We start from the raw sequence: 16703 nt of genomic DNA on the forward strand, positions 1-16703 counted from the left end.
TGTGCTGATGAGTAATTCTTTTTAGGTATGAGCACCACTTCGAACTCCGATTCTGGGCCCAATGTATTCACCAATTTGCAATAGACGTGCCTCTGAGAGTCGTAATTCAACGAAAAACAAAGGAACGTCCAGCCAAAAAAGAAACAGTTCTTACGAGCGATAATCTAAGCGAACGTGGTTCCTTATGTGCTGATGTTAGGCTCACGCTGTCCAACTCCGCACTGCTTGCAGATACAAGTTGGTACGTAGAGTCACCGTCATACTTAAACCCTGACATTTCATACTTAAACCCTGACATCGCAGCTTATTCTTCGTGTTCAGGCTTTTAAAGAAAAATGGGAAGCAGTGGCACCAGTACATTGCCCAACGTATACTGCCGGTTAGGTTCGTGATGGCGGTGCGGTACGTGATGATGGGCATTACGCTGGGATTGACCACCGGCGGTTGAGACACTTCCAGGCGGGCCCCGGCATAAAACGAGGCGATGTTTGGGACGGCCATTGCACGCAATTTCGCGACACAACCAGAGCGCGGCGCTGGGCACGAGGTGCGCACGAGCGTGCCCACGACCGGCTTTCCCGCGGCCCTGGCCGGCGATAAAGTTGTCCGGAAACTGTTTCCGCTGCAACCAAGAAAATCACTGACGCGTAAACGTCGTTACTTGCCAGTTTCTTCGCCCTGTCTCCCTCGCCTTCGTGCTTACGCTCCCGTGTGTGCGTTCCTGGCTCTCACGTTCTGTATAGAGCGGAGGCACCATCCGAGTACGAAGGGAGGCTCGCTTTGTCTTGTATATCGAGGCAACTGCACTGGATGCATCGCGAGAAGCGTGCAACAAGCTTGCGAAGGTTCAACTTAACTCTGCGGATCCCAATGTTTCCATGAGATGAGATTAGATTAGATTATGGAGTTTTACGGGCCAAAACCACGATTTGATTATGAGGCACGCCGTAGTGGGGCACACCGGAGATCTGGGCCACCTGGGGTGCTTTAACATGCTTCCACATCTAAGTACACGGGTGTTTTCGCATTTCGCCCCCATCGATATGCGACCGCGGTGGCCGACATTCGATCCCGCGGCCTTGTGCTTAGCAGCCCAACACCATAGCCACTGAGCAACCATGGCGGGTTCCCAATGTTTCATTTATGCTATGCGCTGATTTTGATACCTCGAGGTTATTATTTAGGCACGCGCAACTCAAAGCATCAAAAAAATAAAATCCTGCGGTTTTACGTGCTAAAATCACGATTAGATTATGAGGCATGCCGTAGTGGGCGACTCCGGATTAATTTTGACTGCCGCCTGGAGTTTTTTAACGCGCAGCGCACTTCACGGTACACGGGCGGTTTTTCTTTTTTTTTTTTTTTCATTTCGTCTCATCGATATGCGGCCGCCACGGCCACGATTAGATCCCACGCCCTCGAAGCACTGCATATAGTAGCGTTCTTGATATCAGGAGAGAAGTCTGCAATTGTCAATAGCGCAGAAAACGAATTGATAACTATAATTAATAATTAACAATAATTAATTAATATACTAATCACCTTGTAATCAACATTCCGTGTTTTTTTTTTTTCTCCATGGCTACAAATAAACGCGAAAACTTTTAATTTTGCTTTACGTGTAACTGTGTTTTGGTGCTACAGGGTTAATCTCATTTAGAAGATACTAGAGAAAACTGAAAAGCGGAAATTTGTTTGAGCTAATCATAGGTTCATGGTATACAAAAGGTTAAGTGCCCGTATTATAATGTCCTAATTTTGCTTATCTGTGCTCTTAAAGACGACTTTACATTGAAGTTACATTTAAGGGACCCTTAAAACATTGCAGAGAGTGGAAGCAGCTTTTTCATGACGTCCACAAAGCTATGTTCGCGTGCCTTTCTGCAGGACGGCTGCATGGTGCGCTTCAACTGTAGTACGTAGATTTTACGGCCAGTTAAGTTGCAGCAGGCATCGTTATGGCGGGGCCGCTGAAAACTAGATTACGGGAAGCCATTCATGTTAACTCGTAACACTGGGAGCAAGACGCGCCTATGAACTGAATGCACTTTAGGCATCCTAATGTGCACTGTCACAATTCGTGCGGGGACGATGAGTATCCAGCCTAGAGCTGCACAAGGTTCACAGCACATCGATAAACTTGTCCAGAACGTCGGCTGAACACAAGCTGGGAACTATTTTGCATGCTTGTTTCAAGTTCGGGATGCCGCTCTGCTTGCGAACTTGGTTGTCTAAGCCTAACGGTTTAACCAGACGATGAAAGTCTTCACAGCGAGCGTGTACGCTGCGTTTCGCTTACATTCTTTTTTTTTTTTGTCATGGGGTGTCACAATGCATGATCACTGAGAAAGGCCCTGGCTTGATGGTGGTTCAGTATTTCGCTGTCCGGCAGGCCTATTTCAGTCACGTGCGCACTAGTGCACGTAAACAGGCACAACAAAGAGCATGCTCCAGCCGTCAGGAGTGCCTAGTACAAAGTATAAATAACTGTTTCATTCTCGTGACAGCCTCACTGAACTCAAAGCGCAACCCAAGGTTGCACTTCCGTTTTTCCGCTCGTCATCGTCTCGCAACGCAAACCAACGCGCCAAGAGACCGAACGCTTCGGAAGTGTAACCCATAATTAGCTCCTAAGTCGGCAGGGCGAGTGACGATGGCCCATCTCCTACGGTAACGGTTGCAGCGCGTCGACTAAATGGTGTCGTCCTAAAATACTGCTGTTACGTACGCACACACTACGTGGTGGCAGCCGTTACACCTCCCTGTGAAGCGTCGTCTCCCAAGACGTGCGTCATTCGTGACGTCTATAGTTGCGTTCCGCGAAAAGGCGATGACCAAGATACCCTAAGGTTGCTACGAAGCCGCCCGTGACATCTGCAGATCTGGGGCCGGAAGCAGACGACTAATAAATCGAAAGTCGGCTGCGAAGCCATCAGCCGATGTCTAATAACTTGAAGTCAACTGCGGAGTTTCCGTGGTTTACCTATAGCTGCGTTGCCCGTATCACGGATGATTCGACGCCGACGAATTTTGCGATGTAGGTTTCTTGCATCGAGTCAAGAAAGAAATCGCAATTTTGACGCGGGGGAATTTTTGAGGGCATGGCTGCCTGAACGGGATTGACAAAAATTTGCGAACACGCGAGTCCCACCATCCCCATGTCTCTCTACAGACGTGCACATTTGGTGGAACTCCTATAAGTGTTACCACTAGACTGTAAGTCTACCACTAAATTGTACTGCGGCCCTCTGGATTATAGCGGCAGTGGTATTGGAGCAACTAATTAACGGGCCCGTTTAGCGCTGAAACGGCTGTCCGTGTCTTAATCCTGACGCAGTGGTTTGTCTATCATGACAGATGACAAGATTTGGAAACTTGGCGTTTAATAACTTTCAGTTCGTGCGTCATTAGGAAGCAGATCACTAAGCAGGCGTCCACGAAAGACTAAAGCTACAACTTCAGGGAAACAAAGCATACTTCAAGTAGCGCTGTGAAAATCAGTGTTGCTGGTGGCCGTTCCTGATATGCACTTATCTATATGGACGTCATAGGACTACTACATCAAATGGCTTCGGCGAATTGATTCGTGATGTCTGCACTTGTGTGTATTTAACTGGTGCTCACTCAGAAGACGGCCTGCGAAGCCGTTTATGACGTCACCAGTGGCGCATCGGACCCAGAAGACAAATAATTCAGAAAAGCGTGCATGCACCCAAAGCCACGGAGAGAGAAGCGTGCCGCAAGAGGCCCGAAGTCTTCGAGATTGGTGAGCGCAGGCACAGCAGAGAGGCTGCGCGGGCAAAAAAAAAATAAATAAATAAAGCGTTGGGGCGTGTGCTCTAATTTTATCCTCGCACAGGATCCGGACAGCAGAAAGGTCTCGAAGCCCCGGCTTACGGCACACCCTCCTTCCTTCCACTTCACCCCCCAACGGCCCGTTTGTATTGCATGCTCGGGGCCTCTTCCACTGACAGAGCGGCGGGTCTTCTTCTTGGCAACGATTTCCTCCCCTGGCGTCTGCTAACTCTCTCTCTCTCTCTCTCTGCCTCTTGTTAACCGGTAGGCGAGGCGCTCCTTCGGTGCGAGCCTCTTTCTTCTCTCGGGAGCGGAAGAATTGAGCCTTTTGTCCGAAGCGCCTTCGCCCACTGTTGGTTGTCGCTGTTTCAGCTGGGAACGTTGTGAACGCCTCTCCGCGACGTTTATATCCTGAGGGTCGCGGTTAATTGGCGTCTCTATTCGTCTCAAGGCTAGAACTCGGCACGGACGTATGGCTTTCCCTGCCGTATTTTCGTCACTTACGATCTACGGTATAGCTCTCTCTTTCTCATCATTGGTTATTGTCACTGTGGTTTAAAACCTCCGACTTTCTGACATGTGTCGTGCAATCACCCTCCAAGTATTGGCTCAGAACTAAGCTTAGGACTTCGAAAGTAGCCGCGCGGTTAAGTGAAACAACGTGTAACCTTTCTGCTGTCAGCTGATGCCTATCAGCAAAACACATGCGCACCAGCAGCAGAAATGCATATCAGTACGGCTAAATGACACTGTCGTAACACATGGTGACGATAGCTATACAAAATGGTTTGGGTGGTGGATATCTGTCGTCCAATACAAAGGCAGCTCAATCAGCTGCGTGCTGTGATAGACGCCGCAAAAATTGAAAATGTACCATTGTGTCGGCGCTTTGTGTCCCTTCATTTATTTTGACGTGAACATTCCGTATGTGAATTCTTGCTAATCTTCCTAAAGCGCCTGGGTATATGTCCTTTCTATGTGTACGTGTACGTGTCAGATGTAAGCGCGCTGCTTCCATATCATGGCTCACCAACTAGCCTATCAATATCTTTTGAGTAATGCTGCTCTCTTCTTTCTGTGTCGTTGCAGGTGACCATGTCAGACGTGGCCGATTCTGTGAGTAACCCACAGTCTCCGGTGAATGGCATCTTGCTGGATGAACCCCTGACGCTTGACTTTGATCCAATGAGTTTCCAGTTGTCTTCCCCTACCGAGGCAAAACCCCCTGTCGACCTTGTCGACTCGTCCCCCGAGGACCCTCCCTTTGCTAACGAACCCCCAGAGATTGCTAACGATACTAACTACAAATACAACCCAAAGTCCTACCTCCTGGACCTAGAATCACTGCAGGAACTGCAGGATAACGTGCAATCGACGTCGTGTACGGTTCAAGACGACGACGCGATGGCAGAGGACGAACGAGGCGAGACGACGTTGAACGACTCCATTGCGCGCGATGGCGCGGACCAGAGGCCGGACCTTCTCGTCGGAGTGACGGTGACTACGTCACCCGGAGGGCACCAAGCCTACATACTCGAGGAGGATGAGGACGAGTTTGACCTCACCGACCCCAAGTCGGAGGACGACTCTCGGGAGGTCGATCTCTCCGTGGACGCGTCCGAGTCATCGTCCAGTCTCAACCCGGAGAGTTCGAGTCCGCTGAACGGCGGGCCACCCGGTAGTAGCCCTCCCGAACAACAGGAGGACGTGGTCGGCTCTCCATTGGCTAACCTTCCAGAGGATGGAGTTGACGAGGAAGAAACGCCTACGCCACCCCTGAGAGATGAGAGTCGGCGGGGCGGGAGTTCGGTGCAAATCGTTGACCTCTCTACTTCATCTTTGGACGAAGGCTTGGGCAGTTCCGAAGCACGGGTTAACGGCACGGCAGGAGGACAGCCCATAGCAGTAAGCTTCGCTTACCATGTGACCACACCAGAGGAAAGTGAATCCCGACCGGAAGCAATACCGGAGGAGGAAGAGGAAGTAAATGATGACGGATTTGGCGGAGTCAGCAGCGCCGTTCAGGAGCTGGCCAGCTTCGTTGGGGAAGGCGCCGACCTGCCACAGGATGGTCAGTTTGTAGATTACGTGGTCAGCACGCCGGAGGACGAAGAGGACTCTGTTTGCAACGTCGAGGACAACAGTTTCACCAGCCCCGTGCCCGAGATGTCCAGAGAGACGTCGTCGGCCATGAGTTCGGACATGGACACGTCGTCGAGGACGACTAGCGTGGAGACGGTGGCGTGTGCCAGCCCGCTGAATGCTCAACAGGACGCCAACATCTTGAGAAGCCCCCAAGGACGGAACAGCACCCCGCTGTCTCCCGAGTGCCACGACGAGGCGTTTGACACCGCGCGTAGCCCTAACAATCTTTGCACGACCCCTGTGTTGGCTTGCTCACCCACTGACACGGCAGAGGTGGCTGACTCGCCAGAGCTTGAGAGCAGTGAAGATGAGTTTGAGTATACGCCTGTAAGTCCACCAGTTCCTGGCTCAATGCTTCTTGCCCGCTTAATCGGCGCAGCTTGCTCATTTTCTAATGTGCGTTACCCCGCTTCTGCACGAACGCCGCTGTTGATGCTGTGTGACTGAGATGCTTCTAATATCATTGTTGAGAGAGTTCAATGACGGTCCTTTTCTGTACACGAACGGCAGCAGTTAATGGCTACTCCGAACAGGCTCTCGTAAGTTCTCGCTATGATCTCGGTGGTACAACCGAGACTGGTGTTAGCTATGGCGATACAAGTTTTCAGAGAGTTCCATGTGCCTAACTGCAGTGAACCATAAGACGATAACAAGTAATTTCTTAAACCCTGCCCAATGTGTAAGGGTGTACGACCATAGAAGTGCTCGATCAATGGTCTATCATGTAGCGCGGGCGTCAGTTGTCAATATTTGCAATATAGCCTTCCTCTCCAAGCAGCTTCCTGTTGAAGCCATGTAGTTTTGCTCTCGTAGATGGCGTGCCATCGGCCGCCATGTGAAAGTATGAATAACACTAAACATCTGTGCCCCTGTTCTAATCTCATATACAGCAAGACTGCCCGAGCTGCGCATCGAGCTCCACTTTGGCATGTGGCGCGTCACGTCAAGCTGTCTGTAACGCCACAGCCAGAAATATATACGTCGGTGATCCTGGTAATGCAGAAATTTTTCGATGCACCCAGGCTTGGCTGTGACCAAGAGTCTGAAATTATGTGGACCGTCCCGAAATTCCTATGCCTCAGTGCTCTAAATCCTCCGAAGGCATCCGTTTCTTTGGGAATAATTGTTTTTCGTATTTGTTAAGAACCCAGAAAGTAGTTAACCGAAAACTATGCAGTGGTGCAAGCTGATATTTAGCCCCATTTGTTGAAAAAAAGCGGAGAGGGAGATCATCAAGAAGTGTGAAAACATGTCGCTCGATAAGAGTGTCGCCAGTTCTGTCCTAGGAGAGCCTCACCAGCGGCCGTTTACAACGGTTGTGTAAACGGAGAAATTATATGATTTCAGCTTATCTGCTTTCAGCAGAGACAAATGGTCTTTCCGGGGACATAGAGCTCAGTTCGGTGGCCTAATTCTTCCTCCACCCTTCAGCAGTGATGGTGACCTCGTCGGGCAACCGCCTTGATTTTTGGCAGACCTTTTTTGGCTTATACAGATGGCGCTGAAGGTCGGGCCGTAATGCATTTCCTTTTTGGCTTGTCATACCCAGGCAAAAGAAATAGGGTACAGTATATCATGGATATCTCAAAGGGACACTAAAGATTAAACTTAATCTGCGGCAGTAAATTACGCTTGTGCAATCGCCAAACAACCGTTCTTACCGCAATAAAGGGCTTTTCAAGCTAAGAAAAAAAACAAGAAACTTAAAAACGATATTCGGGTGGCGACGCCGAGCTGAAGTTATCGCACCAGGATGCCGTGACCTCACAGCTATAGCTAACCGCTTATCGGTAGAGAAAGACTACACCGCATTCCGAGAATCTGTAAAATCGGCCTAGGAATCGTATTTCGATAACCTTTTTCTCCATCAAAAGCACCCAAAATGCGGGAAATGGCTTTAAAATACCTGACGGCACACTGGCTGATGGGCCGCGGCGCGTCATTCGAAGAAAGGAATTTAGACACCACTTACTCTAGTAAATTATTTGGGGCACTCATACGCTTGCCAGCATTTCTTCTGCGGGTTAGGTTTTACTTATCGTCAAGCTTTTACTTCAAGCCGAAGAAGAATGATGGGTCTATAAACTGTCCTGTCAGTACTGCTTTAATGTGTTCGCGATAAATTTCAACCAACTGGCCTTCCTGGTCAGCTTAATACGCGATCTTGATTGTCACAGTTGCGTTCGTCGCGTGGGTTCTCTCTGACGTTGAGTCCTCGACGCGCGCACTGCGACGCAGGCGGGCGTTACAAAGTCCTCGGTCACCAAGAGCAAGCGAGTGGTGGCCAGCGCCCGAACGAGCAGCAAGGACGGTATCACGCTGCAGCAGTCCAGCGTCACCTCGACCACCAGCCTGGACTCGCACACCGAGGTGGTCACTGGCAAGGGTGCCTACGATGGGCTCAACGGCGTGACCGATAAGACCGAGGTGGGCTATGGCTGTGTTTTTGGCGTGCCTTGTATTCCGGTTTAGTCCGCTCTCTATTACACCTCCTGTCGAGGATTATATGAAAGTCCGATAGCAGACGTGACCATCTCACTCGGCTGGAAAACCTTCGAGAAAACACAACCTTATTCTCTTCCCCATCTTGCATGTTTAGCAAAACAGACGCCACGCTTATCCGTACAGCGCAAACACCCTCTCCCCACTGCCCACATTAAAGAGCGTTTACTAAACTTTCTGGGAAGTCCCTGCTGCTCTCATTGCCAGAACTATCCCAACACGTAGCATCAGCTGTTAGCCAATTTCCACATCCATTGTATGCTACAGGACATCGTCACCGCCCTATCAGTCCGACCCTTCTTCTGGAACGAATGGTTAAGGCACAAAGTTGGGCTAGTTGTTAGCGAATGGATCGCTTCGCCCTAACAGCTTACGACAAACAAGGTGGAGTCTTGTTACAGCCTATAAAGAATTCTTGATCCGGACGACTCCACCAATATGTAGACTCCGGACCTGCAGCCTAATAAATGTGTATCCTTATCTCTCTCACCATAGCACAGCAATATGATATCTGGTTGGAACATTCAAAGCGATAGCGGTTGTATAGATTATTCACTCATTTCCCTCTCCGATCTGCGTCCGTGCCTTACCAATATCTTCTTGCGCGTTAGTAGTAGCATCGGTTTACAAGTTGCGCGATGCCGGACATGTAACAAGCTGCTGTCATTTCATACATCCTCGATGAAATAATGCTACTGACAAGATAATAGTCGCATACCTTTTGCTAGACTGTCACGGAATCGCATGACCTCATTTAGCGTACACTTTGCTTGGTCGGCGAGAATCGAAGCCGTCTTACGTCGTCATCATGACATACGGCTTTAAAACTCCACTTATTCGATCACGAAACAGCCAGGCGTCAAAACGTCACCGATGCAATAGCCCACAATGAGCGCTATGCACGACCGATATCAGCGAGAACTGTAGCTTTCAGAAAGGGCAGAAAGGCGAGCCGTTTTTATTGACAGCAGTCACGCCTTGACACCACGTACAGTATCCCACCTGGTATTATGGTGCAACGGTGCCAGAAATGCGGAACTTGTGAATGCATTACCTACGTTTTCTCTTCTTTCTCTACTTTTCTCTTTCTTTCTTTCTTTCTTTCTTTCTTGTACTCTCGCCAAGCTTTACTTGAAGCAGGCAGCCTGTTGCGTATATACTTCAACAGAAAACGCCGCTTCACGAAGGCGTGATTGCTGTCTTCCCACGATTGACGTTCGGCGAGGCGCGAGAAAACGTTACACGGAGTGAATGGAAGTGGCGCGGGCGTTCGGCTGTGCCCGGCCGGCATGATGGTCTGACACGAGCGGTATATCCGACGCCGCGTGCTAAAACACCAATTTCCCCACGCTCCGGTCTATCGAAAATGCCCGCGAACTTAACGCGCGCGAGCGCGCCAAGTGATGGCAGTGAGGAAAAAAACGCCCGCAAGCATTGCTCGAGCAATGCGGGAAAGCCTCGCGCGCGGCGCTCTCTCTACAAGCCGATCTCCGAAAGCGTGCAGTACTGCGAAAACTTCTGCTGACACCCATACAGTTTTCTACTAATATTGCTAGAAATAGTGCTAGAAATAGAAATAAGATAGTGTTCCCTCTATCCCGCTTTTCTCTTTCCGTTCCCCTTTCCCTTCGCCCAGTGTAGGGTAGCAAACCGGACGCTCGTCTGGTTGACCTCCCTGCCTTTCCTCTCTTTGCTATCTCTCTCTCTCTCTCTCTCTTGCTCGAAATACATGTAGCGTTGGTATCATACTGCTGCAGTGAAAATCGTGAGTAGCGCAGGCGTATTTCTTCTACGATTTAGCGTGGATGCATGGCGAAAGCACATTGCATCTTCTTTAACTGTCTATTGCAGTTCGGCTGTGTCTTCAAATAGTCTAAGAATTCCTCGAAAGACAAGGAAAACGCCACATTACGTGCCAAAATTGTAATAAGGCCGACGTCACTCAGAAGCCCCTGTTATGGAGTTTTCGTGGTAGTTATATCCGGCTGCCTACCGTAGTTAGCTTGGTTTTCGCACTTATAACCTCATTATCTTTCTTTTTTTTTTTTTTACGTGTCGTAAGCAACTTAACCAAGAGCATAAATTGAAACGCGAAGAGGAAATAAGCGATCATGACACCTCTTACGCGTGATCACGTACATAGAAGTGTGACGTGTCATCGCTCTGTAGCGTATTTCTAAGCGTCGAGTAGGCCCAAGTGTACGTTTTGATGTGTGAATGGAGCCACTGTTGCAAATGCAGACTAATTTGGCGACTGAACAAGGCATATATAGGGATAGCTTACGAATTCTTTGCCTTCGAATATATGCTGATAGTACATGCTATACGTACGAGCAAAAAACTAGCTATCATTTGTTGACGAGACGTCGTCTGGTCTGGCGTTCAGTTTATCCTTCCACTCACAGACGGCGCAACGATTTGCAATTTCCCAAACTTGACATAATGTATAGCGTTCCTCTCGTTCCAATTTCTCATCTGCAATAACGTAAAACATTATTGCGTGCTTTGTATTTCACAGATTTCACGAGTGTTATGAAAGCAGAAGTACCGATGTACTCCCTTTTTTTGTTTCATACAATGCTTCGGCGATGCTGCACCGTTTTTGTAACGGAGCCTCACATACGCGCCCAACAAAGCGTCGCCAAGCGCGCGCCACGGAGCAACGTGGTCGGCACTCGGCGCGCGTTTTGTTGCCGCCGAGTGCTCGCCTTTGTTCGAGTAGACGCGCAACTTGATGGATCGCTGTTGTCCGCCGACTGGCGCCCGACGTTTTCCGAGCCAGTGAGCCGCGGCGCGAAGCCAAAGCCAAGCCAAAATCGAGCGGATAATGGGGGGAAATAAAGAAGAAAGAAAGAATCTCGGAGAGCCCCCGTTTGAGCGCCGTGTTCCGCTCCGTAATCGGTTTCGATGCGACAGGCCCCTTCCACCCCTCTCCCAGTCTATATAGCTCACTGTCTTCATTCTCTCTTTCCCCGCATTTCGACGCCACATGCGAAACCTATCACATTATGATTGAATACGCTTTCCTTTATTTTTTATTTTTTAATTGTCATCGCGACCTGTTATGAGCATTGCTTTGATCGCGTGTTCCCCTCCTATCATGGGCGTCAGGCCGGGAGTAGGGACGACCATGCACGACGTAAGTGAGTGTCTGTCCGTACCTGCTTGACCATCAGTTATTTCTTTTCTAAATCTCCATTTAGAGCATGGGTTTGTGTGTTTACAGTGTGTGCATGAGAGTGCTTCCCTTTCCGTGTTGCTTGTCGCGTGTGGCAGTGACGACACAAGTTGGAATAGCATTTGGCATTTTGCTACGCGGCAACCTTTCAGCGTTTCGTGCGTGATCGGAACCTGAGCTGTGAGCAGGCGTGACGCTGTGGTTGCGAGCGAAAAGAAGCGAAAGCATTGGCCTGCGAGTGTAGCTTCCCTGCACGTCGCCCGTATAACATTTCCAGAACGCGTCAAGGGTCCTGTGTTTATAAAAATAAACAACGTCTGCCGGACCGCTCACGTGCATCGTATTGTAGCGTTTGTTTGTTTGTTTGTTTGTTTGTTTGTTTGTTTGTTTGTTTCGCCTAAACAACAAGTCACTGAACGCAACCGACGAGGGGGGCGATGTGGGCTTGTTGGTCAGTCATCATTGAAAGGAGTCTGTATAGCGCAAGAAAACAAAGACACAATAAGAAACGAAGACGAAGACAAGCGCTTGTCTTTGTCTTTGTTTCTTCTTGTGTCTGTTTTCTTGCGCTATACAGATACCTTTCACTGAACGAATACTGTTACTGAAGATGTTATCACAGTATACGAAATCTGAGAATGTCTCTCTACGAATTCAATTAAGAGAAAGCTTTGGCACTAATTACCTGCCCCGTTCACGCGCATGTGAAACGCAGAAATGTTGTCATTCATAGTCAGCAATGACCTAACGGAGTAAAGTAATTATTCCTTCATTTAAAAGAAAACGTTAAATTCTAGCGATTATTGGTTACGGGTTTTCCTTTTTTTTTGAGTGGGCGCATAAATTGTGCTAATATTGGCTCATAATCGGCAAAATTAAGCGAATCTCCAAGTATACAGCTTCATAACTCCTCAAGAAAAACAGATACGAAGATTATGCATAGTGAAACTTTTAGGACCCCTACAACTGACGAAATCGACATGTTATCGTTGTTTGTAACATACAACAATAATTTTTCACTACGGCTATTCTTAAACCTATGTTTACAAAGCGACAATATTACACGAACTCGAAAATGTTACACTTCGTCCGTTTTAAACACTTTCATAGATAAACTTTATAGAATTATGTTATGTATTCATTCATGTTTCTAAGTGCTAAGTTCTTCTTGTTTCTTTTTGTTCTGGATAATTTCTGCATTTCTTGGAAAATGCTTGTAGCCCTAACCTTTAAGAAAACGTCTCCTAACAGTCCCTACAATTTAAGCGAAACGCTACAAATGTCATTCAAATTCCTTGAACTGTTGCCTGGTGGGAACATTTCTCCGTATCGCATATGCGTTTGAATGTGGAAGTACGGTTTGGCTGAGTACGCAAAGCTTGCTCTTTCCGAACCCTTGAGAGAAACACGTGATATCGTGTTCCCCGTGTCATCTCTTCGGAACATTCGCAAGCCACGATCGTTTAGTCATGCGTCATTCCCAAGAATATAAAAAAAATTAATACACTGACGCATGCTTATGCTCTTTGACCTTTCGTTTCTAACAGCTTACTAATGGCACAGACGACGATTATTACCGACCCGAAATCGAATGCCCCGTGTCAGTATCGAAGCTGGTAAGCACGACCTTTTCTTTTGTTCTGTTTTGTTTTGTATTTTGTCATTTTCGCGCTAAATTCACCTCGCTAATTTGCCTGTTTTCTTCTTGTATTGTGCCACGAATTGTTTGTGCTCCCTGCTCGTGATTTGAACGCATGTACGTCGGAATTTTTTCAGTCCTTTCGCACTAGACCCTTTCCATAGCTGTAAAAACTTGCTTTCTTGCTAGACAGTTTGCCCAACCAATGGCGGTGTAGTAGTATTTTTTTTTTTCCGAACAGCAAGTACATGATGTAGGCGTGTCTCTCGTGGTAAAACTATGTGCGAGAAACAAGCTTCAGCATATGCAGCGATACTTTGCCGTAATCTCAACCATGGCCGGTGGCGCCGTTAGTGGGACAAGCTTGCTGTGACAAGAAGCGCACCAGCAAATTGGGAACAAGGTCTCTTAATATTTTGATGTTAACATCGCCTAAAAAGGTTTCGGTGCTTATTTGACTTCTACCACGCTTTTGTCATTGTCTCGAATAGCAAATATTGCGAAAACTAACATTGTCGTGTCCCAGGTAAAATTATTCCTTGAAATGTTAGAAAGTGGAAGCAGAATCTATTGAAGTTGAGGGTTCGCCATTATGCTTCACTCGGCGCATGCGCAGTTATATATTATGGGCAATTAGACGTTAAAGCGTTTCTTGTACACCTAGGATAAGAACACGCGGCGCTACGGAGTCAGTGCGCAATAGGAATGCGACTGGTAACATATACGTTGCACAATTCTGGTGTTGAACATGCCAAGGAAGCACAGACAGAAAAGTCGTTAGTGTCGCTTAGACGAGAACGGTGTAGCTCTAGAGAACTCTGTAGCTCCCGTGCCTGATACTGAGTGTTATCTTTTTCGGCTGCTCATGCGCCTCATCAACGGCCGTACCGCACGCAGAAGGACGTTTACATATCGTCCGGAAAAGACACTGTGGACGCCGAAGCCTTCAGAGAGATCGCCGTCACTGGAATTGACATCAAGTCTCTGGTACGACCTCGTTGTCTCGCAATGAAACCCAGTGTTATGTGCTGACATTAGAGAAACCAGGACGGATCCAGAGTCTACTTAATATCATGGTAATACCAGCCAAATAATGTTGTCATAGGCCAGGAATGAAGGATCCTTTGTGAAGTCTAGCGATTTTCGAAATTATTCAAAAGCTCTAGAGCTTATTAGTGATGTGAGCCTTCGTTGTCCTAACTTTGCTGTATCAGCCATTTCCTGTCTCCCCGCCGACGGGAAATGAAACTTCTGAAGTGCTGTGGTCGGTATGACAGCAAGAGTAGCGATGTCCTTGAAAAGTACAGTAAACCTAAATTGTCGCATATCGCTTTGGCGTGCAGCGTTCCAATACGCCACCACCACGTAGTTACCTAAACGCATATCCTGACTACTCGATAAGAATGCATTCAAATGCTCTTGCTGAGGCACTTACACAGTTGATTTACTTTATTCCCTGCGCACATGACAGAATGGATGGGGATAAAATCGCATGATGGTTTGCCGGTTTTGTTTGACATGTTGGTCGTGCATGCTACTGTGTGCACATTGATTCGCAAGTCGCCCGTTTCACCTGCATCCCTCAATGCACCTCATGAATGGCTTCCAATAGTTTGAGAAAGGCTAAGCTCTGCGTTGGCTCATCGTGATAAAATCAAGTTGAAGATTTCGTTACCTTATTCCCGCCGCATATCTTCCATTCAAGGCGATAGTCCAGCATTAGCATGGGACAAACTTAACCGATTCATTGTTTTTTGATGAGAGTGGAAACTTGTCTTGAAGACTTACTTTAACCTTTGGCAAGGCTGTGAGGTGCTTGTAAGTTCAAAAACAATGACGCGTTACGGAAGCTATTCACTGGAGATTTATTAATATCAGTCATTTGCTCAACACTTTGAGAAGTATCACGTGCTCCAATGGCTCTTCTAATCTTAATTAATTAGCTTCAAACGAAATCGCAAGCCAAGTAGGTATTATGATTCAGAGTCGGTAGTAAGTATCTTCGTGCAAAAGTACAGAATAGCTTTTCGCGATAGGTATTCATGGACGGAAGCTTGCCTGCGTACAACTGCACTTTCTCATGAAGTAAAAGCGCCCATCGGTTTGTGTATTGACACTTTCGGTTCACTTATCGTTGTGTGTTTTTCTGCAATGATTTTTTTTTTTTTTGTCTTGGCATGAAACGTTTGTGTTTTCTGTGGCATGCGGACCGCCCGATAGAAATGTCAGTACGAACGGACAATCAAGGAGAATGGAATACTGTCGCCGTCACGTGAGGTGATTAACACTGGCATCGACTTCGAGTCTTTGGTAAGTACCGCATGTGTACTTTGACGCTCCTAGTTTGTTACACGTTTGGTTAATAGCTTTTGTTAATCGCCTTCCGCACCCACCTTACCGTTATGAGAGATCGTCAGCGAACTGTCTTGTGCAGACAAATGTGTAATTCCTATACAGATACGTGCGAGGTCGTCGTGCACGGACTCGTATTGTTTGCATGTGCACATATTCTTGTTTTATTTTGTTAGTTAGTTTGTTTGTTTGTTTGTTTGTTTGCTTGCTTGCTTGCTTCTGTATTTTTGTGTGTCTACTGATTCTTTTTACTGGCTCTGCTTTTCATGCTTGAAAATTACTTGTTGCCTTTCCTTACAATGTTAATGTTGTTAGCAAATGTGCAATAAGCATACGTGACACTGGCTAATATAAGTTGTCCTTGCCAATATTAGCACGAATTAGTAGTAGTCGCTGTAAGGCCTGAAAATTTGGTGGTGAAAAGGTTAAATAAACGCGTGTGACTTCTTTATCTGCCAGAAATTTTTTTCTTCAATATACCTGACTTTGAAATATACATTCAGGATTCGCGCAGCTCAATGGTACAAGGCCGAGATACTAGCAGGACAGCGCAGACACACACGTGACTATCTTGGCGAAAAATGATTTAATTAGCATAACAAAAGTTGGGCATTCTCAGTGAACGCCAAGGCATTTTCGCTTAAAATATCCCTTTCTGTATGTATCTTCAGTAAATATACTTGTGAAAAAGACGATGTTCAGCAGCCTGTTTTCAGCACTTGCCCTCTGCGTCATAAGAGTTAAAATTGCGTTTGCATAACCATTCCCAAGCTCTGTGTCCGTGTCTACTAACGACGGCTGACTGTAGTTAACTAATTTGCCTCGCAGCTCGCTCTCAACAGCTCGGTCTGAATCACTTTGTGGAATATAATTCGTAATATACGTTTGTTTCGCAAACATTAACCTGATAAAACGAAAAAAGCTTTCGCTTCAGCATTGCCCTTTGTCATTAGAGCTTGTCGATTTGAAAAATGTCGAGCGGACTGCTTTTTTTTTCCTGGCTTTGGAGGCTTGTCTAAACCGTGCTGTATTTTGAAAGCTAAAGCTGGCGATAGCCACACAATCTGATTGGAGGCCTCCTGATTCTAGGAA

General features: G+C 47.2%; 1 protein-coding gene across 13 annotated transcripts in view; it reads left to right on the top strand.

Moving 5' to 3' along the window:
• The window catches only part of LOC126539500 (uncharacterized), a 184970-nt gene that overhangs the window by 75124 nt on the left and 93143 nt on the right, over positions 1-16703 (top strand). For 9 of the 13 annotated variants that reach the window (XR_008614270.2, XM_055075444.2, XM_055075435.2 and 6 more), the window contains exons 2-6: positions 4885-6267; positions 8179-8367; positions 13168-13236; positions 14157-14246; positions 15480-15569. Coding sequence is in view for 12 of the 13 variants with exons in the window: in XM_055075444.2 (XP_054931419.1) it covers positions 4885-6267; positions 8179-8367; positions 13168-13236; positions 14157-14246; positions 15480-15569 (1821 nt within the window). In the remaining variant the exon portion in view is untranslated. The remainder of the gene's footprint in view (positions 1-4884; positions 6268-8178; positions 8368-13167; positions 13237-14156; positions 14247-15479; positions 15570-16703) is intronic. The other 4 variants (XM_055075445.2, XM_055075437.2, XM_055075442.2 and 1 more) reach the window with 4 other exon arrangements.

Source organism: Dermacentor andersoni, chromosome 11, assembly GCF_023375885.2.
Source record: "Dermacentor andersoni chromosome 11, qqDerAnde1_hic_scaffold, whole genome shotgun sequence".
NCBI classification, from domain to species: Eukaryota; Metazoa; Arthropoda; class Arachnida; order Ixodida; family Ixodidae; genus Dermacentor; species Dermacentor andersoni.